This window comes from Neophocaena asiaeorientalis, unplaced genomic scaffold (genome assembly GCF_003031525.2).
Source record: "Neophocaena asiaeorientalis asiaeorientalis breed wild unplaced genomic scaffold, Neophocaena_asiaeorientalis_V1.1 scaffold253, whole genome shotgun sequence".
NCBI classification, from domain to species: domain Eukaryota; kingdom Metazoa; phylum Chordata; class Mammalia; order Artiodactyla; family Phocoenidae; genus Neophocaena; species Neophocaena asiaeorientalis.
In genome coordinates, this window is record NW_020174553.1 from 602531 (window position 1) to 630177 (window position 27647).

Consider the following 27647-nt stretch of genomic DNA (forward strand, 5'->3'; position numbering starts at 1 on the left):
TTTTTTTTTTTTTTTGCGGTACACGGGCCTCTCACTGTTGTGGCCTCTGCCGTTGCAGAGCACAGGCTCCAGACGCACAGGCTCAGCGTCCATGGCTCACGGGCCCAGCCGCTCCGCGGCCTGTGGGATCTTCCCGGACCGGGGCACGAACCCGTGTCCCCTGCAACAGCAGGCGGACTCTCAACGACTGTGCCACCAGGGAAGCCCTATTTCTTATTTTAAAAAGTAAATAATTATTATTCTAGGCATAAAAATAATTATAATGACCATCATTCATAAAAGAACACAACACCAAAATATTTGAATGACGTAACCTTGGATTTAGGTCAGGTATTCAAATTTAATTACTATTACTTTATTAAAATTTTACTTCATTATTATTTCTCTTATTTCTGTTGATTTAAGGAAACTTGACCACTGGTCAGGGCTGGTCTTGAAAATAACACTCAGAAAACACAGCATTCATTCACACCAATGTTACCCAGCTGCCAAAATGAATCTCTTTTTGATTTGCAGTACTGTGCTTTCAGCATATGCAAAGCATTGTTCTTTTGGACTTTAGAAACAGGAGAAACAAAGAGATCCTTTAAATAACCTCCACAAATTGAAATAGAATATGCCTCTCTGTGCTTTAGTGTTCCTTGGGAAATAGACTTATGTGGTACTAGTTGTACATTTCCCAAAAAAGAAAACAAAGAACAGGAGAAAAGCAAATTTCAAAACTCAAAAGAATTTTTGGAAACAGTCAAGAGCAAATGAGGGGCCTCAATAAAAAATGCACAGGCAGCCTCTAAGCACAATTTATTAATGCAGCATATAAAAGTAAAATGCCAGCCACCTCAGATACTAATGGAAATCAATAAATGTCAATGTGCATAGTGCTGCTGTGATGGAAATCTCTGCTTTTTTATTTATCTGCTACAACAGAGAAAAGTGAAAGTTGGTAACTTAGGCCAATAAAATATTAAAGATACTCTGAGGTTATTCACATTCAAAACTGCAATTACCTGCTAAGTTAAAGGGCCATTTTTCTAGGTATCTAAGCTTTATGTATCAAAGCTAATTTTATTTATTTAGCCACACCACAGGGCTTGTGGGGTATGAGCTCCCTGACGAGGGATTGAAACCATGCCCTCCGCAGTGAAAGCGCAGCGTCTTAACCACTGGACCGCCAGGGAGTTCCCAAAGCTAATTTTAATATTAGCTGTCTATGCATTTACTTTTCTCGTTGCTTCTTTCAATATACATACAAAGCAGTGATCAGTTTAGCCAATGTTTACAGGAGAAAGGAACAGACTTTAAGAAACTATGAAAGCAAATTTAAGAGCTCTAAATTCATGTTGTTGTTTTTTTTAAGTACACATGGGAACACACAAATGTGTTAGCAATTGGACAATCTATCATTATTGGGGAAAGGCAAATGTCTTGAATTTCAATGGCAGCAACTCAGTGAGGCCAGAGGGTCTACAGGAAGGGTGCTCTGAAGAGGGAACGCGTCTGGGAGCAGAGTCTCCCTCTGTACACACTTTCTTCCACTGAGACCACTGTCATCACTAGCATGTCTTCCAAGTTTGGGGACATTCAAAGCAAGTATTCAAAGAATGATAACAGCTGACCCCTCTGGCCTGGTCAATTTTCACCCATACCAGTTTGGCCCACGCTCTCACTCCTCTACCCTTTCTGCTCAAATGTCCCCTTATTAAAGAGGCCTCCCTTGGTACTCCTCACTAAAAGAGCACACCACTGTGTATCACTCACAGTTTTCTTCCCAGCACTATCACCACTGCCTGTTTTATATGTACTTGGTTATTGTCTCAGTCCCTCTCAGGAATGTCAGCTCCATAAGGACAGGGATTGGACAGTTTGATTCAATTCTATGTACCCAGTATCTGGAAAAGCAATAACTCAGTAAGTCCTTCTACTTAAACCTCACAATGATTCTGTAAGTAAACGGATGCTAAAAATAACTGGGTTCCCCAAAGTTACCCATTTGATCAGGGGGAAATTTTATGACTCAAAGTCATATCTCTGAGTTCTAAATTCTATGTTTTTTCCAGCATATCACCGCAGCTTCTCATTTTGATTCTGTGAATTACTTTAAATCTGGAAATTCTCATCACGTCTTTGTGGAAATGGGGCATTGTGAAGAGTAAGTGTCCACCTAAAAAGAGCACGTACTTTTTTAATTAGTTTGTTATATAATTCCTCCTTCATGTGCACAAGCAAAAACTTTTTTCCAGAAACACAGAAAAATATTCAAGTATAATTAAGAATAATATGGAAACAAAAAAAAAGTGTCACTTTTCAGGATAAATTTAGATGCTAATGCAAGGGCATTAATAAATCAATGAAACTAACTGCAACTATTTAACAATTTACTAAACATTTATAGAGTATCTTTTATAGGTCAGAACCTCTGCTAAGGCCATGGAGTTATAAAGATAAATAAATAAAAATCCACGTCCTTAAAAGTGTTAAATCCACTTCAAGATATAGACATATAAGTAAAAATACAATATAATGGAATCAGAGGCTTTTGTAAGTTGTTAGGAGAGCAAAGGGAATCAGTAACCAGTTCAGCCTAGGAGCATCAAACAGAAGAATTGCAGTTTGAGCTGCATCTTGGAATATAAGTAGACATTCCCAGGTCCAATAGCAAGAGGGAGTAGCAAATATATGAAGCCGGGAAATGATATGTGTATTTCAAGGACTAGGACATTTAATATGTCTGGGCATCAGGTACATTGAGAAGGTACAGCTGGAGATGGGACTGTCAAAGAGCATAGCAATACCACCTAAATATCCTTAAGAAGATTCAGTGAGATGATGCATGTAAAACCATCAGCATAGTGCCTCACTATGTTCTGAATAAATGCTGGCACTTGGAATGGAATGGAGGAATCGAGATTTTTATATATCCACAATTCCAAAAGAAAAAATGTCTCTTGGTGTAAAAATAAATCCATTATTTATCAAATAAAATTCTTTATTGGGGTCCCCATGTGTTTAGAAATGGCAAGCATATTATTTACACAGAGCAGTATTCAAAACCAGATAGCAACCTTATCTGATGTTTTCAGCAAGAACCGATATACGTGACAGGGAGTTTAAGAAGTAATGAAACAATCCTGTATTTAGAACCAGCCGTGATATGGACTTCACTTGCTTGAATAACAGGCTGATTTTACAGAGAAGAGCGTGTGAGTTTGATTTCTTTTTTCATTACTCATGACTTCAATCCTTAGGGAAATGACAAGATAATTTAATTCCCAAACACTCATTTGGGAGTGTCAATGATAAATGATTGGAAATATTGCTGCTCCCATCACACGGCTTTTCTTATTGGTTCTTGCCTCTGTACTTCTTTCTTCTCTTCACTCAGCCCCAAGGAGCGAACTTGATATTGGAGCGATAAAGCTTGTCACAATAAACGTAATCTTCTGTCACAATCTTTCTCTTTTTCCCCTTTTCTATTGTTTCCCCCTAAAAAAATCTTCAGTTTGATCCTTGCATGGCAACTTCATACTTCTGTATGACTGAGGGACAACAGGAATTAATTCCACTGTTTGTGCCAGTCAGCACAAGAAAGTTGTAATTTTCCTTGTCACTGCATCTTACAACCTCCTAATGAGCAGCTCTAATGGTGGGCTATTGAATTACACAATAAACAAAAGGTTTCCATCATTTAACATTTGTTCAAAGACTCTGCTGCGGGTCCATGAGAGGAGAAAGAAGAGAAATGTGCACTTATCCAGTGAATTCAATCAATGCAAACTGCAAATTTAGTTATTCAGGCTATCAAAATCTGTTGTTGTTATTGTATTAATGCCTAAATTATTTGAAAAAAATTATCCTAACCTTACATGAAAGCTTGGCCTTTGTTGACATAAATGTGCCTAACAAAAAAAAATGATTTTGTATTCTAATTGAAGAATTGTTTATTTTGCAAATGAGTAAAGGGAGATACTTGGGCTAGTTATGTTTGTCTGAAAGGATGTAAGGGCTTTATTACATAGAACAGGGATCAGAAACCTTTATCTTTTGGGCCAGACTGAGGTCTTATGCCCATAAAAGTCTACTGTCTCTACCTCTGGACCTATGAACTGCCAACCCACATGGTTGCAGCCAAGATTCCCACCAGGCTCTTCCTCACCACAATTCCCACTGAATAGCAGGGACTCAGTGGGAAGGACACAAGAGCCAGAACAATGCCTTCCTTCTGGGGGGCATGGCCTTCCCACCCTAGCTCCTGCCAGCTTCCCTCCTGCTTTAGGCTTCCCTCCATAAGACTCATTTAGTTCATCATAACCTCATCCCTTCAGAAAAATCTTCCTTCACCATCCTGTGCAAAAGTACAGTAGGCATTTCTAGAAGGAAAATGTGATCCCATGAAGGACCAGTGTATGGAAATTTGTATTTAAAACATTAATGACAATGGAAGTACAATTGTGCAGAAAGCATAGAAAATGAGGTTGCCCATTTAACTTTGCTTTCTGGTGCTGAGACGTATTTGGCTCTTAAAGTACCATGACCTTTAATTGTGAACTTTCCTGTTGAAAATCTTCTTAGAATGTATTAGTGCACTTTTCATCCTGAGTGAGTAATATCACTTAGCCTTTTTTGATGATTCAGCATCTTGCAGTAGTTTGTTAAGAACAGAGAGGCAGTTTCTCTTTTAAGGTAACACATTTTTCTTTCACTTGTACGCTTTTAACTAAAAGACTTTTACAAAACTATGTGGTTGAAAAATATTTTACTAAGCATTATCCTGCCAGGTGAAACATTCATTCATTCATTCTTCATGCATTCATTTACTGAGCACTTAAGTAGTTCCTACAAAGTGCAAAGCACTGTGCCAGGCTCTGGAATGCAATGGTGAAGAACACTAAAACCTCTAAGAAAGGAAGAATGTGCGGGCCAAGTTCACCTTATATTCTCTTAAGATACTGTTGAACACTCCCGAAAACCCATCTGTACACCTGCAGCATTACCATCCACACAGCATGTGGTAGAAAGACTGCAAACACAGCATAAATGCAAGACAAATACCTCCATCTGGAAGAATCTGAAAAGATTCTCAAAGGTGACCGGGACTTAAAGAATGAGGAAGAGGAGGGGTTTAGCATTTCAACCACATTTTTCAATAACCCTACATTTTCTTGCTCTGCTAACAATTATTCTTAACTTTCTGGGGAGCCCCGTAAAGAATCTAATAAAAAATGTTAATATATTTGTATATCCATATACCTATACATGCACACACACACGCACACACACAACCTCTTCTTTATCAATGGACACAGGTTGCTTCCATATCTTGACTGTTGTAAATAATGCTGCAGTGAACATACTGGTGAATATATCTTCTCAAATTAGTGTTTTTGTTTTCTTCAGAAAGATACCCAAAAGTGGAATTGCTGGATTGTATGGTAGTTTTACTTCTACTTTTTTCAGTAACCTCCATACTGTTTCCCATTGTGTCTGTACCAATTTACATTTCGATTAACGGTGCTTCTCCACACCTTTACCAATACTTGTTATTTCTCATCTTTTTGCTGTTAATCATCTGATGTCTTTTTGTGAGGTGGTAGTTCATTGTGACTTTGATTTGCATTTCCCTGATGATAAGTAATGTTGAGCATCTTTTCATGTGCCTGTTGGCCATCTGTATGTCTTCTTAGTAAGAATGTCTCTTCGGGTCCTCAGCCTTTTTTTTACATCTTTATTGGAGTACAACTGCTTTACAATGGTGTGTTACTTTCTGCTTTATAACAAAGTGAATCAGTTATACATATACATATGTTCCCCTATCTCTTCCCTCTTGCATCTCAGCCTGTTTTTTAACGGCGTTGTTTGATTTTTTTTTTTTTTTCGGTACGCTGGCCTCTCACTGTTGTGGCCTCTCCCGTTGTGGAGCACAGGCTCCGGACGCGCAGGCTCAGAGGCCATGGCTCACGGGCGCAGCCACTCCGTGGCATGTGCGATCTTCCCAGACCGGGGCACGAACCTGTGTCCCCTGCATCGGCAGATGGACTCTCAAGCACTGCGCCACCAGGGAAGCCCCTGATTTTTTGATATTGAGTTGTAAGTGTTCTTTGTATATTTTGGATATTAATCCCTTATCAGATATATCACTTGTTAATATCTTCTTCCATTCAGTCAGTGCCCTTGTTGTTTTGTTGATAATTTCCTTTGCTGTGCAAATGTTTTTTAGCTTGATGAAAACTATTTATGTATTTTTGTTTTTGTTTCCCTTACCAGAAGAGACATATCCAAAAAACTATTGCTAAGATAAATATCAAAGAGCATACTGCCAATGTTTTCTTCTGGGAGTTTTATGGATTTAGGTCTTACATTTTAGTTGTTAGTCCATTTATAGTTTATTTTTGCATATAGTGTGAGAAAGTAGTCCAGTTTGATTCATTTGCATGTAGCTGCCTAGTTTTCCCAACACCATTTATATAAGAGCCTGTCTTTTCCCCATTGTGTATTCTTGCATTCTTTGCCATAGATTAATTGCCCATATATGTATGTGTGGGTTTATTTCTGGTCTCTTTAATATGTTCCATTAATTTATGTGTTTGTTTTGTGCCAGCACCATACTGTTTTAATTACTGTAGCTTTGGAGTATAGTTTGAAATCAGGGAGCAGGGTACCTCTAGTTTTGTTCTTCTTTCTCAAGATTGTTTTGGCCATTCAGGATCTTTTGTGTTCCCATACAAATTTTAGAATTATTTGTTCTAGTTCTTTGAAAAAAGTCATTGGTATTATGATAGGGATTGTATTGAATCTGTAGATTGCCAATGCCCCTTTTTAATAATATTAATTCTTCCAATTCATGAGCATGGTATATGTTTCCATATGTTTGTGTCAATTTCAATTTGTTTTGACATCTTATGGTTTTCAAAGCACAGGTCTCTCACCTCCCTGGTTAAATTTACTCTTAGGTATTTTATTCTTTTGATGCAATTATAAATGGGATTGTTTTCTTAATTTCTCTTTCTGGTAATTCATTGTTACTGTAAAGAAATATAACCAAAAATATATATATATATATATAAAATCAATTTCTGTATATTAATTTTGTATCCTGAAACTTTACTGAAATATTTATTGTTTCTAATAGTTTTTTGTTGGTGCCTTTAAGATTCCTATATATAGTATCATATCATCTGCAAACAGTGACATTTTATGTATTCCTTTCCAATTTGGATTTCTTACATTTTTTTTTCTTGTTTGATTACTGTGGCTAGAATATCCAGTACTATGTTGAAAACAAGTGGTGAGAATGGGCAGCCTTTTCTTATTCCTGATCTTAGAGAAAATGGTTTCAGCTTTTCACCATTGAGCATGATGTTGGCTGTGGGTTAGTTGTATGTGGCCTTTACTATATTGAAGTATGTTCCCTTACTACCCAGTTTTTTGAGATTTTTATTATAAATGGATGTTGAATTCTGCCAAAAGCTTTTTCTGCATCTATTGAGATGATCATGCGATTTTTATGCTTCCTTTTGTTAATGTGGTGTACTGAATTGATTGATTTGTGGATATTGAATTATCCTTGGATCGCTGAGATAAATCCCACTTGATCATGGTGTATGAGCTTTTTCATGTGTTGTTAAATTTGGTTTGCTAATATTTTGTTGAGGATTTTTGCATTTATATTCATCAGTGATATTGGCCTGTATTTTTTTGTGTGTGTGTGTGGTGTCTTTATCTGGTTTCATTATCAGGGTGATGCTGGTCTTATAGAATGAGTTTGGAGGTGATTCTTCCTCTTCAATTTTCTGGAAAAGTTTGATAAGGATAAGTGTTAACTCTTCTTTAAATGTTTGATAGAATTTACCTATGAAGCCCTCTGTTCCTGAACTTTTGTTTGTTAGGAGTTTTTTGCTTACTGATTCAATGTCACTACTGGTAATCATTCTATTCATATTCTTTATTTCTTCTTAATTCAGTCTTGGGAGATTGTATGTTTCCAGGAATTCATCTATTTTTCTAGTTGTTACAATTTGTAGGCATAGAATTGTTCGTAGTAGTATCTTTGATCCTTTGCATTTCTGTGGTGTCAGTTGTAACTTCTCTCTCATTTCTGACTTTATTTATTTGGGTCCTCTTTTTTTAATTAGTTGGTCTAAAGCTTTATTAACTTTGTTCATCTTTTCAAAGAACCACCTCTTAGTTTCATTGATCCTTTCTCCTGTTTATTTAGTCTCTATTTCTACTCTGATCAATATAATTTCCTTCCTTCTATTAACTTTGGGTTTTTTTTGTTCTTCCTTTTCTTGTTTTTTTCGGTGTAAGGTTAAGTCACTTATTTAAGATTTTTCTTATTTCTTGAGGTAGGCTTGTTTTGCTCTAATTTTCCTCTTTGAACTGCTTTTGCTAAATCCCATACATTTTGGAATGCTGTGTTTCCATTTTTATTTAACTCAAGGTATTTCTTTATTTTCTCTTTGACTTTTCAATGACCCCACTGGTTGCTTAGTAGCAAATTTTTGGATTCCACATGTTTGTTTTTTCCACTTTTTTTTGTAGTTGATATCTGGTCTTATGCACTTGCAGTCAAAAAGGATGCTTGCTATGATTTCAGTCTTCTTAAATTTACTGAGATATGTTTTGTGGCCTATCATGTGATCTATCCCAGAGAATGCCCTATGTGCATTTGAAAAGAATGTGTATTCTGCTGTTTTGGAATGGAATGTTTTATATATATATTCCATCTGATCTAATGTGTCATTTAAGGCCAATATATCCTTATTGTATTTTTATCTGGATGATCTGTCCATTGATGTATGTGAGAGTTAAAGTCTCTTACAATTATTCTGTTACTTTCAATTTCTCCCTTTATGTTTGTTAATATTTGCTTTATGTGCTTCTATGTTGGGTACATATATATTTACAATTGTTATATTTTCTTGTTGGATTGATCCCTTTATCATTATGTGATGTCCTTCTTTGTCTCTTGTTACAGACTTTGTTTTAAAGTCTATTCTGGCCTTTTTGTTGTGCTGCCCACACTCATGGGCCACTCTCCAGTGGTGTCTGATCCCCATGTACTCCTTTCCTCCACACTGGCACTGACATGATGCTGTCCTGCAGCCTAGCCAGCACCTGCTTCTGCTAAGCACCATCACCTCTGACATCATCGTGATGGCCAGCCACAGCTGGCTTAAGTCGAGTGACAATATCCACACGTTCTCACTGTGATGGTGACATTTTCACAAGGGTGGCTACAGCAGGACTTACAAGGATGGCTGCCAGATCATCATGACGTACATGTGGGGAAGGGGAGCTGCCACCAAGCCCTTCTGTAGCTTTATCATCCTGGTGATCTGTTTCATCCTCTCCTTCTTTGCCCTCTGTGGATCCCAAATGCTTGTCCTTCTGAGACTGAATGGTGGCTTCCTGGCCCTGGCTGCTGTGTTCCAGATCATTTCCCTTGTAATTTACCATGTGAAGTACACCTAGACTTTCAACCTCATACCAACCCTCCTGTCACTACATCTATAACTGGGCCTAAGTCTTCAGATGGGCAGTCACAATTATCCTGATGGCTGTGCTTTCTTCTGTTTCCTTCCCAACTATGAAGATGGCCTTCAGGGAAATGACAAGCCCAGGTATTTGTACACATCCACCTAAGTTGGGAAATGAGCAGAAGAAAATCACTGCTACTGAGATGGACTACAAAGAAACTGTTTTCCTCAGAATAATTTGAACTTATTTTTATGGCAATGTTCATAGAGTTAAACTAGGCAAAGTGCTAAAATAATTTGGGAGAAAATGTTTCTTAAATGGTGTTATAGTTTTATATTCATATTTTACATGTGTCTTGTAGAGTTAAACAAGACTTACTCTTTTAACTAATTATCTATAAGATGCCAATATTTTCTTATAACTATCTATGCCATTTATACTGCATTTGTAAAAGAATGTGAATATTAAAAATACCACTTTATAAGGTAATAATAAGAAGGCTTCAGCAATTTGAGTAACCTAATCAAGTTTTTGTTTTTCCCGGATGGAATGGACTAGGTCTATTAAGCACTAAGGAAAAGAGGGAGATATTAGTAAAAATTGTTACTGACCCAATATTCTAAAAGAAGTACAATAAATAAATATTTTTTAAGCCTCCAGCTATTTAAAGCAAAAATATTTCTTAAATATGTATTATTTGTGAGAATTTCTAATTAATAACCTTAACAAGTGAGTTCTTTCTAAGCTTCATGTTAACTTGATATGGCATTGAGGAAAGTATTTTTTCATGGCCATAGCCTGTTGCAGTGGCAAGGCCTCCTTAAGTAGTAAAATTTTAAGATAAAATTTTCTCATTTAAAGTGGTTTATAGGGTTGGAGTGTGGGAAAATGCTATACTAATAAATCTGTACTGTTTTGTGTGTGTGTGTGTGTGTGTGTGTGTGTGTATGTGTGTATTTAGTACCAGAATAGATGAGACTGAAAGATGGACTGGTCATGACCGATGGATAGGATTAGGCTGTTCAGTAAAGCATCAGCGGTTGGTTCCTATAACAAAAAAGTAACATTAAAAAAGGCTAAAGAGAAGAAATGGCTTGAGTTTTTTATCTTAGTTTTGACTGGGCTCTAATCATATAGACACAGCTTCTAATAGATTGCAGCTATAAGCAAAAACTTAATCTAGTTAAAAACCTGGTTTTCCTTGACAAAGAGATTTTTAAAATCTGATGCAAAACATACAACAGGAGAATTCAGGGATCTGAGGTTTATCTGAATGGCAAATATATGATACACCATATGGATTTTTTTTACCCTTTGTACTTACATAATGAAAACAATTCATTTTATATATCAAATTATTATTTTATAAGTTGTAAGAGTGAGTAATTGTAGTTTTCAGTATGAACTTTTCCCAGTAAAGCAAGTGTTCTAATCTTGAAAATAAATAAATAAAGTCTATTTTATCTGATATAAGTATCACTACCCCAGATTTCTTTTCATTTCTATTTGCATGGAATACATTTTCCATATTCTCACTTTCAGTCTGTGTGTGTCTTTAGATCTGCAGTGAGCCTCTTGTAGGCAGCATATATATCAGTCTTGATTTTTTATCCACTCAGCCACTCCATGTCTTTTGCTTGGAGCATTAGTTCATTTACATTTAAGGTAATTATTGATAGGTATGTACTTATTGCCATTTTGTTCGTTGTTTTCTGCTTGATTTTGGAGTTATTCTTTGTTCCTTTCTTCTTCTTCTGCTCTCTCCCCTGCTCGCTCCCCTTGTGATTTGATGACTATAGTTAGTCTTACGTTTGGATTCCTTTCTTTTTGTTGTGTTGTTGTTATCTAGTTTTGTTATATAGCTTTGGTTGGTGGTTACCATGAGGTTCATATATAATAACCTGTGTATATATGTGATTATTTTAAGTTAATGGTCCCTTAAGTTCAAAAACATTCTAACTACCCTTCATACTTACTCTCCCCATGTTCAATGTTTTCAACATCATATTTTACATTTTCTGTTTGGTGTATCCCTTTAGTTATTGTGTATATAGATGAGTTTACTATTTTTGTCTTATAACCTCCCTATTAGCTTTATGAGTTGTGGATCTACTACATTTACTGTATGTTTGCCTTTACCTATGAGATCGTTTTTTTGTAATTTTTGTATTTCTAGTTGTGGTCTTTTCTTTTCAGCTTAGAGAAATTCTTTGAACATTTCTTATAATGCCAGCTTAGTGGTGCTGAACTCTTGTGTATTTTGCTTGTGTGTAAAATTATTTATCTGTATTTCCAATCTGAATGACAGCCTTGCTGGATAGAATATTCTTGTTTGTAGGGTTTTTTTCTTTTACCACTTTCAATATTTTGTGCCACACCATTCTGGCATGCAGAATTTCTCCTTAAGAGTTTGCTGACTGTCTTATGGGAATTCCCTTGTACTTAACTAGCTGCTTTTCTCTCAATCCTTTGAGAATTCTCCCTTTATCTTTAATTTTTGCCGTTTTATTTATAATGTATCTTGGTGTGGACTCTTTGGGTTCATCTTGCTTGGGACTCTCTGTTCTTCTCAGGCCTGGATGTCTGTTTCTTTTCTCAGATTATGGATGTTTTCAACTATTATTTCTTCCAATAAGTTCTCCACCTCTTTCTCTCTCTCTTCTACTGGGACATCTAGAATGTGAATGTTAGTACACTTGATATTGTCCCCCAAGTCTCTAAAATTATCTTCATTTTTTAAAAAGTCTTTTTTCTTTTCTGCTTGGGTGGTTTCCACTACTCTGTCTTCTAGTTTACTGACCCATTCCTCTGCATCATCTAATTTACTGTTGATGCCTTCTAGTGTACTTTTTATTTCAGTTAATGTATTCCTCAGCTCTGTATGGTTCTTCTCTATAGTTTCTAAATCTTTGTTGAACTTTTCACTGTGTTCATCAATTCTTCCCTGAGTTCACTGTGCATCTTTATGATCATTACCTTGAACTCTTTATTGGACAGGTTGCTTAGCTCCACTTTGCTTAGTTCTTCTGAAGTTTTGTCTTGTTCTTTTGTTTGGAACATATTCTTCTCCCACCTCATTTTCTGTAATTCTCTGTGTTTATTTCTCTGTATTTGGTAGATAGGTTACATTTCCTAATCTTGGAGAAGTGACCTTATGTAGGAGGTGTCCTATGGGCCCAGCAGCTCACTTCCCTCTGGCCACTAGAGTTATATGCTCTAGGGGTTCCCTCTATGTGGACTGTATGCACCTTTCTATAGTGGCAGAGCCAACTACTATGCATGTGCTGGTAGGTGGGGCTGGCCCTTGGCTAGTTGGCTGCCAGGCCCTGCCTCATTCAGTGGCTGCTGACCCACTAGCAGGTGGGCCTGTGTCCTGGCATGGCTGGTAAAGGGCCTGGGGGTGGAGGGCGAGGGCTGGAGCTGCTGTCAGCCCACTGGCAGGCAGGATTGTGTCCTGAGGCAGCTTCCTGGAGGACTGGTGGGTCCTGGAGCTGATGCCAGCCTGCCGGAGGATGGGTCCAGGTTCTAGCAAGACTGGCTGCTTGGCCCAGGTTTCCCAGGACTCTTGTTGGCTTGCTGGTAGGAAGGTAAGCCCCTGGTACTAACCAGCTAGAGAAAGGACACTGAAATGGAGTGTCCTTGTGGTAGAATGAGTACCCTAAAAATTGCTGCTGTCAGCATCTATGTCTCCAGGGGGTATCCCAGTGGCTTCCTTCCTGTCCAAGATCAACAGATGTATCTGACCCAGGCTTCTTTCAAATTGCTGCCTCTGCACTGGAACTCAGAACATGTGAGATTTTGTGTTTGCCCTTTAAAGTGGAGTCTCTGTGTCCTACAGACTTCTGGATCTCCTATATGCAAGCCCTGCTGGCTTTCAAAGCCAGACATTCTGGGGTTTTGTCCTCCTGGTACAGGACCCCTGGGCTGGGGACCCTGATGTGGGGTTCATACCCCTCACTCTTTGGGGAGAATCTCTGTAATTGTGATTATCCTCTTGTTTGTGGAAGTGTGAATCTTGGTTATACCTTGTCTTTGCCCCTCCTACCTGTCTTGTTTCGGTTCCTTCTTTTGATCTAAAATAGGTCATAGGTATCATTTCTTAAAGGTAGGGGAGGGAACTCCTTCGTGAATGAAAATAATCTGGCCAGTCCATTCGCCCTGCTGTGTTAGACTGTGGCAGTTGCTATAGCAAATATCTGTGTTTTATGAACATCACCAAGTAACACTAGGAGTCAAAGATGAAAACAGACTTGATTAAATGCAGACTAAGTGACCTTTAAAATTATTTCATTGCTTCCGGACAGTGGTTTGGGTTATTGTGGACAAATAGCTACTCAGTAGATACTTGTGGTACTTGGGGCTGCATCTACATGAGGCCAGGAAAGCCCCCTCCATGTGTCTGCCAGAGTCTTTCCCCTTAGAAATACACACCAGCCAGCCACCTTTACTATGGAGAAACCCACAGTGAACATTAAGAAGCACAGCAAGACAGCTTATATGTGCTCAGTTCTGTTTTTCTAGCTGAATACAGTGATATATTTACCATCCCAGATTATCTTTTCTTCTGGCAAACTTGAATGCTCATGGTATCTAAAATAATCAAAAACCTTACAGAAATATACAGTACAAAATGCAACCATACTGTTAACTAAAACTAGAAAGAAGGTAAGTTTTGTGTTCAATAATCTCTTAAATTTCACTCTTCCCCTGGGGCCCTCACATGACTGCTTGTGACATGCTGCTACTCTTTCTCGTCTATCTAGAAGTATTTGAGTTATAGCTCAAAACCAGTCCTTTCTTATCCCCTAATATTCAAAAATCAGATTATTTTAGGGCTCCCTTGGTGGCTCAGTGGTTGAGAGTCCACCTGCCGATGCAGGGGACACGGGTTCGTGCCCCGGTCCGGGAAGATCCCACATGCCGCGGAGCGGCTGGGCCTGTGAGCCATGGCCGCTGAGCCTGTGCATCCGGAGCCTGTGCTCTGCAACGGGAGAGGCCACAACAGTGAGAGACACGCGTACCAAAATATATATATATGGCAAGTGGCTGAACGTTCTCCATGAATGCTCTTGGGATATGATAGCTTTAGGTATGCAATGGTTAAGAGCACAAGAGAATTCTGATTCTAATGTGTATTTGATCTAACTTTGAACAGATTACTCTCTCTCAACCGAATTCCTATTATTTAGATTGAGATTATACCTCCTCCTAGGATTGTTTTGAGGATTAAATGATATAATATATAGACACTAAGCACTGGGCATAATGCAACATAAAAGCTTAATAAGTTGCAGTGTATTTTTACCGATATTATTTTCTGCTACTCTGTTGCCATGTTATCCTGTAAGTTTTACTTTACTGCAAACAAAAAATCAGATTATTTTAATGTTCTGGGCTCCGACAATCTACAGCACTCAGAAACTCATTTACATTAAGGTGTAAAGGACTGATGGCTAATGGGATGTAATAAAACTTCAAGAAGTATTTATATTTTAAAACAAAGGAAATGAATCCTTAATTAATAAACATCAGGCAGGAAACAGGGTAAGTTTTCTAGAATCTCTTAAATCCCAGCATATGATTGATTTGCAATAGCATTAATAGAACTGGTTCCAAATCATAAGTCTGTACAGTTCTCACTTTCAACAATAAAAGGGATCACAATGATGAATGGTCCAAAACATTCACTGTTTCCAGCAGAACTACAGATGTTGGCAACTTCCTTCCTTGGATGTCTGAGTGACCCGAGATCTTACATGTAACTTATATGTGCTGTTGTATGTCTAGTGTCTATTAGATTGATTGCATCAGGCTTAAAGAGTCTTCCATTTGAAGAACTTGTAATAAAATATTTTTTCCTCTTCAGGAAAAAGAAAAACAATAAAAGGGATGTTACGAACACGGAAGCATAGCATATAATATCAGACCCTTGCTCCTAAAGACAGGAAAGGAAGCTGACAGAATAGAATACTAAGTTCTACTGAGCAATCACATTGCTCCAAGAACTGTCTCAGGTGTCTGCACTTATTATATAATGCAATCTTAAAGTCTTTTCAAGAGGGACATATTAGCCCTATTTTAGGTATAGGAAAACTGACATTTACAGGGATTAAATAGCATGTTCCAAATTGCATACTAATAAGGAGAAAAAACAGAAGTTTAAACAGTTTTTCTGACTCAAAATTCCATGGTCTCTGGATAGACACCTGGCTTATTCTGTCTGAACAGAGGGAATCCAATCAACAGCTACCATGTTTTAAGCACTCTCTGGACTGAGCACTGCCACATGGCAGTTTGCTTAATCCTCATCACAAATCTGTGGATAAGACACTATTTGGTCCACATTAACATGTGAAGAAATGGATGCTCAGTGTGGTAAAGGTCACAGAACTGGCAAGTGGTAAATCTGGAATTGGAGCCAAGGACAGCCTAGGTCTAGATTCTAATTCCAAATTTACCAAAGTTTGTATGCTGTGTATTTTTTGTTTCAACTAAAAATGGGTGATGATACTCAAAGACATAGGGCAAAAAGCATTGGGGGCAGAATTTTCTCCAATTTATATATCTCTTTTATCCAAAACAGAGGAGATTCCACAGCCCATACTCACTATTGTAATGTTTGCTCCTTGATGGAAGCAAATTTTTTCTTTTATGTCTAGTCTAAGTGTTTTGGTTTTATGTCAGTTTAGTGAATACTGATAAGTTTTTGTCTCCAAGATTTACTGCTTTTGTTGTTAGTGGTACTGTCTTAGAATTCTGGGGAAAGATACAGAGGGGAGAGGAAAATAACGAAAGGGAAAGCTCTTGGCAAAGAGGGGCTGTGATAATAATACACACAATTTAAAAACAGAGAAAAAATAGCATTAATTTAAAAGTTTTTATCTATATAATGAGAAAACAACCCTAATACCTGAAAATATCCTGTTACTTGCCTGAATTTACTTTTCACTCAGAAATTTGACTCCATGTAAAAATAGGCATATGTCTCAAGTACCCAAGTTTTTGACATATGTATATCGCTCAGTAACTTTCCATAAAAGGGAAATATCTCCTGCCATGCATTACTCATCACAGCCAAAGCATTTATATTTAATACTGCCAAATCCAGCAGTTTAAATGTACCTTTTTATCTATACCAACTCCCTTGGAAGAGGCAGGGGCCATGATGTGTTCCCTGGATGGTCAAGGTTGTAGTCAGACAGAGAGGGACAAGAGTTTGGGAGGAGACCAAGAAGGAAACCTGTGTTCCCTAGACACAACACTGAACTTATAGATAAACCCTTAAAGTTCTATTCTACTTTACTGTTTCAGATTAGCATTTAGAAAATGCTCTTCTTAAAGACTAACTGAAACAGACCTGATATTACATCTCCTTTCCAAGTATAATGATACAAATTATTCAACTGGGGCTGCTGCCATAATTCTCTAAATCACAGAACTGGATGAAACTGTTGTAATACCTCGTTCATGATAATGACTGTGATGATGATAACATAAAAAAATAATACCCAATTCACGATAGTGTCATAAGGTCTAATGGGGGAGGGCGGTTATTTAAAGTATGTGGCACAGAGTAAGTCCTCAATAATGCTACTTCCTCCCCAATCTCTTTTAAAGTGAAGCAGTTAAATTCCCAGCAACATGTCTGGAATCCAACTCTACGCATCAGGATTACACATGGAAGAGATGAAAGACTTTGAACTATGTTCTGTAATGTAGAATGAAAACCTGGTTGGATACTGACACTATTCGTTTCATTTTAAACACTCAAGAAATAAATAAATAAATAAATAAATAAATAAACAAAAGACAGGATCCTTTGTGGAGTATCCTTTGATTCTTGTTCCCCGCCTAGGCTTAGGAAACTCAACAGTGTCTCTAGTTGAATGGGTGGGTACCAAGAAATTGACAAACATTTCTCACAAACAGTTTAAATTACTGCCACTGAAAACAAAAAAAATCACAAAGTATTTTGGGAATAAAACATGGGGAAGGGTTTTCTCTGGAATCAAAAGGCTGCTAGATCACTGCTCTAGGATATTAAGTCTCTAAACTATAATAAGAATAAAATATAATAGATGGAAAGCACAGAGCTTTCACCTTTGATTATATAGTTACTTGTGTTTACAAAAGATGAACTCTACATAATATGTAAGTGTGTACGTGTCTGTGTGTGTTAACAGATGGAATCCAACTGGGCTTACTAAGTGAAATAGATTACAAGGAAATCATGCCATTTGCCATATGCTCACAATTGTTATTTCTTTCTTTTATTTGTTGTTTTATCATTTGTTTTGTATTTTTAATTAATTCTTTTTTTTTTTTTTAAACAGAAGACAAAGCCCTTATTTGGAAGTGATGTAAAAACAAAGGACTGAATCTGAGAGTCATGCTTTGCTGACCAAGATCCAGAAGTAAGCTGTTTGTTTTAGGGTAGACAGGATTTGAAGCATCTGGGGAAGAGCATGTAAGGGGAAGCATTCAACATCTTCTGAAGCTGAGCCATGAATACCATGTAAACAAGTCAGGAAAACAATGTATTGTACATTAAAAAGCACATTTTCTCATCTGCAAGTTTTATGTTGCTTTTGTTTTGGAGATTATATATATATATATATATATATATATATCTCCTTAGGAAATGATAGATACTCTATAACTAAGCTGTTATACTCAGAGTGTGGTCCATGGAGGAGCATCATTGGTGTTTCCTGAGAGCCTGTCAGAAATGCATAATCTCAGGCCCCACCATAGACCTACTGAATCAGAATCTGCATTTTAACCCAGGTGACTCAGGCTCATTAAATTTCAAGAAGCACAACTATGAAAGAGCAATTCCACTTGACTTTCTATAGCATTCAGGGACCCCTTTCACACCCAAGGATCCTGCGTGTGCCAAGCATTGTTCTAAGAGTTTCATATAATTATTCTCAGTGTATCTCACCCTGGTCACACATTAGAATTACCCAGAGAGAATTTTTTAAACAAGATTATCAGGCCCTACTCCAGATAACATAATTTAATTAGTCTGAGACAGGGTCTGAGCAAAGGTCTTTTTAAGCTCTCCTGATAAATCAAATATGCAGTCAAGGTTGGAACCAATTGCATTATCCCATTTAATTTTTACCTGCAAACATAAAGGTGTGTATGATTACATTCGCAGAGGAGCTTGCTCATGGTTGCAAAACATGCATTTAAACTCGTCTTTCTGATTTTGAACACTCACGCTTGCAGTTTAAATCTACCAAAGTGTTGGGGACCTTCATGTCATCCGATTCCAAGCTCCCCATGTGTGATTATCCCAACATGCTATACTCTGTTGGAAAGTCTCTGAGAGAGAGGAGAAAAGAGAGTGGACTCTGGGACCTTAAGGTTGGGCAAGGCTAGGATAGAAAGATGAAGAACCATACAACTGCTTCTCCACAAAAACAGACCGGCCCGGTGCTGAACCCACTGAGAGTATTCAACAGACCAAGAATGGGCTGGTGAATCACAGGGGGGAGGTGTGGATCTACACACACTATCCCAAATTCGATTAGCACATGAGTTTACAAGAGACAACCAGGTGTGTTTACAAAAGTACCCTGGCAAACACATGAAAGAATGCTCAACATCATTAATCATTAGAGAAATGCAAATCAAAACTACAATGAGATATCATCTCACACCAGTAAGAATGGCCATCATCAAAAAATCTACAAACAATAAATGCTGGAGAGGGTGTGGAGAAAAGGGAACCCTCTTGCACTGTTGGTGGGAATGTGAATTGATACAGACACTATGGAGAACAGTATGGAGGTTCCTCAAAAAACTAAAAATAGAACTACCATGTGACCCAGCAATCCCACTACTGGGTATATACCCTGAGAAAACCATATTCGAAAAGAGTCACGTACCACAATGTTCATTGCAGCTCTATTACCACAGCCTCTGGACCAAGTAACCTACCCTTTGTAGGCTGCTCTATCACTGCAGTCCCATCAACACACTTGCGAGCAAAAGATAGCCTGAAATTTCAACTGATTATACCAACATGGGATGACCAGTCAGAGGCTAATGTGTGGAATGTTCCTACAGAGTCAGGGAGGATGTGAGTCATGACTTCACGCATCATTTGAACAAGCCATGTGTAGATTCTTTTAAGCATTTGCCATAAATGGCTCCTTATATCACCATCTGTTCACTTTAGGTACAAGAAATATTATAAGATCATTCTTGTTACATAGATTTCCAGTTTGCAGTTTTGAAAAGCGTTTCTCCTATCTTTTGAAAAACGTGCAAATAAGTAAGAAGAAATGGGCATTTTCTTTTACAAACTATACTTGCAATGGTGTTAAGACAATCTCTCTGTCAGCTGGCCCAACTCCAGGGACTGGGTCTCTCTCAGGGAGCACTGAAAATCCTAGTATAATCCTAAAATGTGGATGTTGACTTTGAAAGTCTAATTTAACTGACAGGTGTGTGAAATGGCACATAGAAAACTCCCCATTGGGGACAGTAAAAATGCTAGGGAGTAACAGTTAAGGAGAATGGCAATGATATAACCTCACTTATTTTCTCATTATATATGATCCTTTTCTAACACAGAAATTTATTTTTGTGATATATAAGATTGTACTCACATTTATAAACACCTGTTTTTAAAGTAAATGTCAAAATTACACAGACTGGAAAGTCTGCCTTCTGGGAAAAACTGACATATAACACACATTACTTCTGGGGCGGGGGGGGGGAAGCAACCCTCTCTTTAAATGGTAGGTGGCAGTGTTCTACCTTTGAACTATGGATATATTAACTTCAAGCCAATGAAATTCTGAAAAGAAAACACAGTGATGAGAAAAATCATAATGATGAAAGAGTTTAACAATTTGTTTTCTCTATTTTGCATATAAATTCTGTGTATTCTAATGTCTGACTTCACCCAGTGTCACATTAATCAAAGGTCACAATGTTTTAAAGCACTAAGATTTTAGCATTACTTCAGGATAAGAGAAGAATAAGAAAATAACTAAGTTTGCAAATATGAAGAAAAACTTTAGATTTATTTTAGGGATCCTCTGCCTGAATGTGCAGTTCTGAAAAAGCTGCTATTTTGAATAAATGATAAACCCCTTATCTCTTGGCTCATGGAGCTTCATGTTCACTGAGTCTAGAGAAGTTGATACCATTTGCAGGGTCCAGGAAGAGGGAGTCAGATTATGAACGGTGAGCACCTGCGTCCTCTGCGCAATTCAGAGGCGCTCTGCCCCCTGGTGGACTGTTCAAGCATAGGCTTTGAGAAAGGGTTTGGAAGCCTCATTTCCCGCCCCCTTCTCCTACTGGCCTCTTCTCATCTGAAAACTCCAGTAGAAGCCCCAAGTTGAAAGCTTTCGCCCATTCGTTTCGGTCAAAAATTTCCTTTGATATAATATAAAAACCCTCGGCTACCTAATCAGCCCTGCACGGCTAAAATAAGAACCATATGAGATCAACGCGTTACCCTTGGTTATCATGGCTTTCCGTAGGTAAGAAAAAAGCAGAGAAGTGGAAAATGAGACACTGGGGAGAGACGTGGAAGCGGTGAGGGCCTTTGGAGTCTGGGAAACAACTGGAAATCTCTGGACAATAAAGAGAAAAGAGAGTTTTAAAATGACTGAGAGGGGCTTCCCTGGTGGCGCTGTAGTTGAGAATCCGCCTGCTAATGCAAGGGACACGGGTTCGAGCTCTGGTCTGGGAAGATCCCACATGCCGCGGAGCAACTAGACCCGTGCGCCACAACTACTGAGCCTGCGCGTCTGGAGCCTGTGCTCCGCAACAGCAGAGGCCGCGATAGTGAGAGGGCCGCGCACCGCGATGAAGAGTGGCCCCCGCTCGCCGCAACTAGAGAAAGCCCTCACACAGAAACGAAGACCCAACACAGCCAAAAATAAATAAATAAATAAGCCAAGCATTTGAAGCCTTTAAAAAAAAAAAAAAAAGACAGAGAGGGCGCTACAGGAAATGAAATATTCGGCAGTTTCCTCTGGGCCACCAGAACCACAGCAAACCGTCTCTTCTGCTCCCTTTCGGCCTCTTGGCTGTGTGTCGCCAGCCCAGGGGGTAAGTCTGAAAGGCTCCAAGCCTCAGTTGCTTCTAGCTTAGCCATGTTTCTCCCATTTGGGCTAGTTTGGTCTTGCCCAGTGCAAGCTTTCTCAAATAGCCCTCAAGGTTTTCTCAGCTACAGGTGCCCTGCACCCACAAAGAAGGCCGTGACAAAATCATGGCTAAAGAGGAAGTATCATCTGCTGAGAGCTTAGAAATCTTGATAAGCGCTTTACATGTATAGGCTCTAAGCCTTTGCAACAACTCGCAAACCACACAGCGATAACAAGCTCTATGTGCAGCTCAAACCTAGAACTTTCTGATTCCAAAAGCTATGTTTTCTGTCTACTTCTCCAGTGTTCAGATAGGTTGGTCTCCTCCTCTTAGGTCTCCCCCAGGCCTGCTTCTAACTCAGGTCCTCCCTTTCCTTTTTCTGTATTTCAAGCACCATGTAGTGCCTTGGAATCTAATTCCCCAGCCTAGAGACTAAACATTCCTTCTAAGAATGGTGATCTGGAAAACCCCTGGGATAGTGGAACTGACTTGCCCTCTTTGCAGACTGTGTCTAATTCCTTTTAAATTCTTCCTCCGGATATAAACTAAATCCCTCAAATTGTGGCAGTACTTGCACCAGAGTATCATTTATCATCAACTTTTCTCTCTTGAAGGTTCAAACTCCTAATTGCAACCCAGAATCCAGTGAACCAGTCTTTCCATAATAATAGAATTACCACCCAATGCTTTTTAGGACACAAAAAAGGACTTTTATTTCATTATTTTCCTAAACTTCATTTTGAATTACACATGTTTTGAAAGGTGGAAAAGGCAATTTGCAGTCACATTAACTCCATCAAATACACATAATCTGAGCTTTTGCTGCTTCAGTGAATTACAGTCCACTCAGGGTTTCCTGACGCAAGAAGATAATACTAAGATAATAGAGAGGAAGAATGAAGAAGATTGGTCTGTAGAAGATGTGTTGAAGTCAATAACTGTTCATTCATAGGTGCAGTGTCCATTCTTAGAAAGGAAACTCTAAAATTCCTAGAAACACAAGGCGATATTGGTATTTGGGGATGAACACACATTCATATATTTGTGTGAAATTTTGTGCAGTTCAACACAGCAGTGCAGTGTTATTTGTTACCACAGCCAATGAAAATATACTTTCATTTCTATGCCAGTTAAATATTTCCATCTCCCATATAATGTTCTGCAAAAAAAGCCATACTATGCTATAGGCAGCAGTAACTGAAAAGGCGCTTAACAGTTAACTACATACCCCTAGGATGAAAAATACGCTTTGCATAATCATGTGCAATGGTGGATGAGAAGTCTGGATCTCTTATAACTACAAGGGTTTACAAGCTTCTACTTCATACCGTATGACCCCAATCCAGTCAATTCAGCCAAATAGTCAAGCAAAAATTTAGGTAGGTCATCTATAAGTGGCAAACAACCCGTTTGACTAAATTGACCATGGTTTGTTAATATGAGGACACAATCATTGCAGGTGCCCTATAAAGAAATCACTTGTAAATGGCTATTGGTTTCGATTAATTTTGCCCTCTTAGGCTCCTAGAAGTTGGCTTAATTGTTTCTAAGGCCCAAGAAAAAGCCTTGACAAAAACACAAACGTACTAATAACATAAAAATAAATATCACGCTCTGTGCACAGTCTTCTCGGTAGTAAGCTAGATTTCTCCATGGGAGAAATGTCACAAAAAATGAACAGAGAGACGTGGGGATACAGCAGAAATTTAGGATTATCTAATGCCTACAATTTTCTCTTACTCCAGTGACAGGTGTCAATGTTGATCAAAATCTTCTTTTGTACTTAGTTTACGTGTGACTCTTTGAATAGGATATTTTCAAGAGTCATTATGCCAGAGTAAAGGGCTGCACAGCAGGGAAGCAAGGTACTTCAGCTCAATACATCTACTGTCTGACAGTCTGGACTGGGGAGCGTCAAGCAGGGAGTGAATCCATTTTACGAAGACAACTTGTTTCTGCAGACAAAAGGTATCACCTGCAGAAATCTCTCTAAAGAACGGAGTGTGAATCTTCTTTGGCATAATAAATGTTCCACAGACATTCATTTTTCATGCAGGTAATCCTTAGGGGCTACTCCATTTTATTCATATCATGCATATTTCATCTATTAGTGTGTGATCTTGCCCTGTGTCGGGGAGTCCTCAGAGTGAATTTGAGATAACAACTAAGTAATTTTAGAATTTGAAAAAAAAAAGACATAAATTTAAAGTATTACTGATAGTATGTATTTTCATTGAAGTGTCAGGTCAATGACAAATCTCCAAGGTTCAAAAGCTTGTTAGTTCCCTGGTTGCCCAGTAAGTCTGAGGTTTGGTTCCGTGAGTTACAGGAAAACAGGCTCAATGTTAGCTTCTCTAAGCTTTTTGAAAGTCCTTGCATGTCATTTTCTAATAATATTTGCTCCTACTCAAACTTCAATAGCAAGGGAAAAGAAACAGGTTTTTATCTTTAACATGGTTTTTAGAGGTTTTACTATTTTGAAGATTTTTGGAGAAAGGAGCTAGTTCTATTGGTTACTTTATATGTTAGCACACAAAGGAATTACAGATGGGAAGGAGCGTGCAAATGACTGTCAGAAAAAAGTCTCATGCATTTAAGATTTTTTACAAGTCAAAATATACATCCTCCTGTTGCCACCCATTCCTTAATTGTATAAGAACCATTCCTATCTCATCTGTCTCCTTCATAGCTCACTCAATTGGGATTAAAAATACTTTTCTTGCAAAGGAACTTATATATCTTATACCCATCAGTTTCATCAGTGGCGTTAATAGGAAATATAGCAGCAGCTTGGGTTGAGTCACCCATCATATCCCCCATTTCTGGAGATTTAATTGTGTAAAATGACAGGTACATGGAATTAGGAGGAAAAAGCAATCTGCAGACTTTGGCACTAGCACACGTAACATTTTGTTTGAGTTGTTAAGGAATGAGGTTTGACAATCACCACACAGGAATTACAAAATTAGAGATCTGCAGACAACAAACAATCATAGGCATTGGTTTTCAGCTTAATGCCCCCATCCACCCCCCACCCCATATAGTTTCAATTATAATAAAAATAGAGATCTTAACATCAGAATTTTGCTGTTAACTCTTCAAGCCACACATAGGGTTTGAAGCACCAAATCCACAAGTTTCTCCAATCAAGTTTAAATGAACAAAAACTGAATGAAGACTGAAGGATGCCAAAGTAACTGTTCTTAAATGAAGCTGTAACACAAAGTTCTCCCCCAAACACAGGGTATTAGTGTCTAGTTCAAGTACTACCAGGCTGTATGTAGATCATGTCTCAGACAGGCTCCAGACAAGAACTACAAGTACTTCTGGTTCTAGGGGGCATCATCCATGATACCAAAGCAGGGCAGGGATCCCTTTTCCATCATCGATTTTCTGAAAGTTGCAACCCCCCTTGCGATGGGCTGTGGCAGGGTCGGTGCTGAAACTGGGGTTTGAGGGGAGAAAGTGAGCCCCCTCCTCAGCTGTTTGAACAGTTCTCCTTTAGAGCTCTCGCAGGGCTGTCCTGGCTTCTCAGGATCCATTGCCCTTGCTCACAAGAGAGAGCCTCACTCCGACCCAGTAACAGTCAAAGAGTCGACCTACCTGTGGAACCAGACACAACATGGTCCCCCAAAGGCCGCTTAGGCGACCCCACTGCAATTAACAAGTCAACTTGTGCACTTAAAGCGTATCAGTTTATGGAGCGCTTGTTTGAAGTCCTCGTTGGACATGGTATAGATGATGGGGTTGATGAGGGAGTTGACATAGCCCAACCACGTGAAGAAGTCAAAGATGGCCAGGTGGAACCAGCAGGCATCCTTGCAGATAGGCATCACCAGGGAGATGATGAAGAAGGGCAGCCAACACACAATGAACGCTCCCAAAATGATTCCCAGGGTCTTGGTGGCTTTGCGCTCCCTAGCGGCCATGAGTTTCTTCTTCTCCAGCAGGGCGTCGGAGACTCGCACTTTGACTTGGTTCACGTACACAGGAGACCCCGATTCGCTGGGTAAGTCTGCAGCCCGCGAATTAATGGAGGTGACGGAAGACGTGGACCCGGGCGAGTCAGTAACCAGCTGGGCTCGGGTCAGACGCTTGCCGGTTCTGTTGGGCGTCTGTTTCAAAATCCGGGAGCGGGCTTCCACGTAGATGCGGCCATAGAGGGCGATGAGCAGCAGGGTGGGGAAGTAGAAAGCGCCCACCGTGGAGTAGACAGTGTAGAGGATGTGATCCGTGTTCACCACGCAGTTCGACACCTCCTCCTCGGCTTTGGCCTGACGCCAGAAGAAGGGCGGCAGCGAGATGGAGATGGAGAAGACCCACACGAGCGCGATCATGACCGCCGCCCTCTTGGGAGTCCTTTTAGCCGAGTACTCCACGGCGTCCGTGATTGCCCAGTAGCGGTCCAGGGCGATGACACAGAGGTGCAAGATGGAAGCAGTGCAACAGGTGATGTCCGATGACAGCCAGAAGTCGCACACCACCTGGCCCAGCGTCCAGCGGCCCGTGACCGTGTACATGGTGCTGACGGGCATGACCAGGATGGATACCAGCAGGTCGGTGACCGCCAGGGAGGCGATCAGGTAGTTGGCGGGGGTATGCAGCTTCCGCGTCCGGTACACAGTGGCGATCACAAACGCATTGGAGAGCGTGGTGGCCAAGGTGAAGAGCGCCAGCAGCACGACCAGTACTACTTTCCAGGGCAGGGCTATGGAGTCCTGGTAAATGTAGCTCTCGGAGCTGCAGTTGTGGGAGGGAGCAGCAGAGACGTTGGCTTGCGAAAGCCCCGTCTGGGAGCTCACGGACAGCGGCGGGGCACACTGAGCGCCCGCTTCCTCCATGTCTTTCCAAGCGCAGCTCTCGGGCATGGAGCGGACGAGGACGAGGAAAGGACCGCTGAAGGGACCAGAGTCTTGTCCCCTGGTGGCTAGTCGGATACGTGGGTTCCTCAATTACTCCTCCACCCAGGTTCCCAGGTGAACCTAGAGGTCAAGGGCGAGGCAGACGAGGCCGGCGGGCGCGTCCCCTGCACTTCGGGGCGCCCGTCGCTGCCGCCGCGTCTCTGGCTGTTCCTCTCTACGCCCCGTCTTAGCCCCGGGTTGTTAAGGGCTGGTCCACAGAGCCCCGCTGCGCTCCGGCTCCCACCGGGGCGTCTGGAGGAGGAGGCTGTGGTTCTGTTTGAGGAGGGAGCATCGGCCAGGTGGGAGGTCTTACCCCAATTGCGCGGGGCTAAGCGTCTCCTAAACCGGGCGCTCCGGGATCTGCAGACTCGGCCCGCACGAGTTTCCTAGCTGTCGAGACCAAATCTTGCAGGCCATTGAGGGGTCCTGATCTTGCATTCCCGCCCTCCTCCCCAGGCTGGGGCAGTTTTCCTGCGGCGGCCGCGGTCGCCAAAGCTGGGCGGGGTGAAATGTGGGAGCCGCGCTGCGCCGCGCCTCGCGCCGGAGCTCTGCCCGCCCTTCTTTTCACGCGCTGGCCACTCCGGCGAGCTGCCCCGCGGAGAAGGGGCCGCAAGAGGTGGGACTCGGGGGCTGAGACTGCGGCTGATCGCGCCGCGCCGCCGCCGCCACCTCGGTCCCAAGGGCGCCGCTCGGAGCCATGCCGCTGGGCGCACGGGTCTGGGGGACCTGGCGCGGCGGGCGGGGAAGGGGCAGGTGTCTGGGGGAGCTGCAGGGACGCGGCATACGCCGGTCCGGGAGGAGCGTGTGAGTGGCGGAGCGGTCGGGCTCCTTTTATAGAGTCCAGGTCCGGTCCGCCGGAGCCGTGCAACTCTTGCCGCGCGGCGAGTGCCAACGCCGGCTCTCCATCACCTTCCCTTTTTCTCTCTCCCTCCCTCCTCTCCTCCCTCCCGGTTCTCTTCCCCGCCAAGGAAGCTCCCGCCGGGTCCTATCGCCGTCTTCTCCAGGTCCCATCCCCTGGCCCCTCTCCCAATCCGAACACCCGGGAGCCACGGTTCTGGCCGGAATGGGGTTGAGGGCGTCCTGTCCATGCTTCTATCTTCTTCCGAGCTTGCTGCACGCCCCTCCAGTTACACTCGCACCCTCAGCCGCGGGCAC

At 40.5% G+C, this 27647-nt stretch overlaps 1 protein-coding gene and 1 pseudogene across 1 annotated transcript; one reads left to right on the forward strand and one right to left on the reverse strand.

Moving 5' to 3' along the window:
• Positions 1-9642, forward strand: part of LOC112407954 (p53 apoptosis effector related to PMP-22 pseudogene) — a 69505-nt pseudogene extending 59863 nt beyond the window's left edge.
• Positions 9643-22302: 12660 nt separating this feature from the next.
• Positions 22303-27264, reverse strand: HTR1B (5-hydroxytryptamine receptor 1B). Its single transcript, XM_024757456.1, has one exon. The coding sequence runs from the start codon at positions 26457-26459 to the stop codon at positions 25260-25262; it is 1200 nt and encodes a 399-aa protein (XP_024613224.1). The 5' UTR covers positions 26460-27264; the 3' UTR covers positions 22303-25259.
• Positions 27265-27647: the final 383 nt, after the last annotated feature.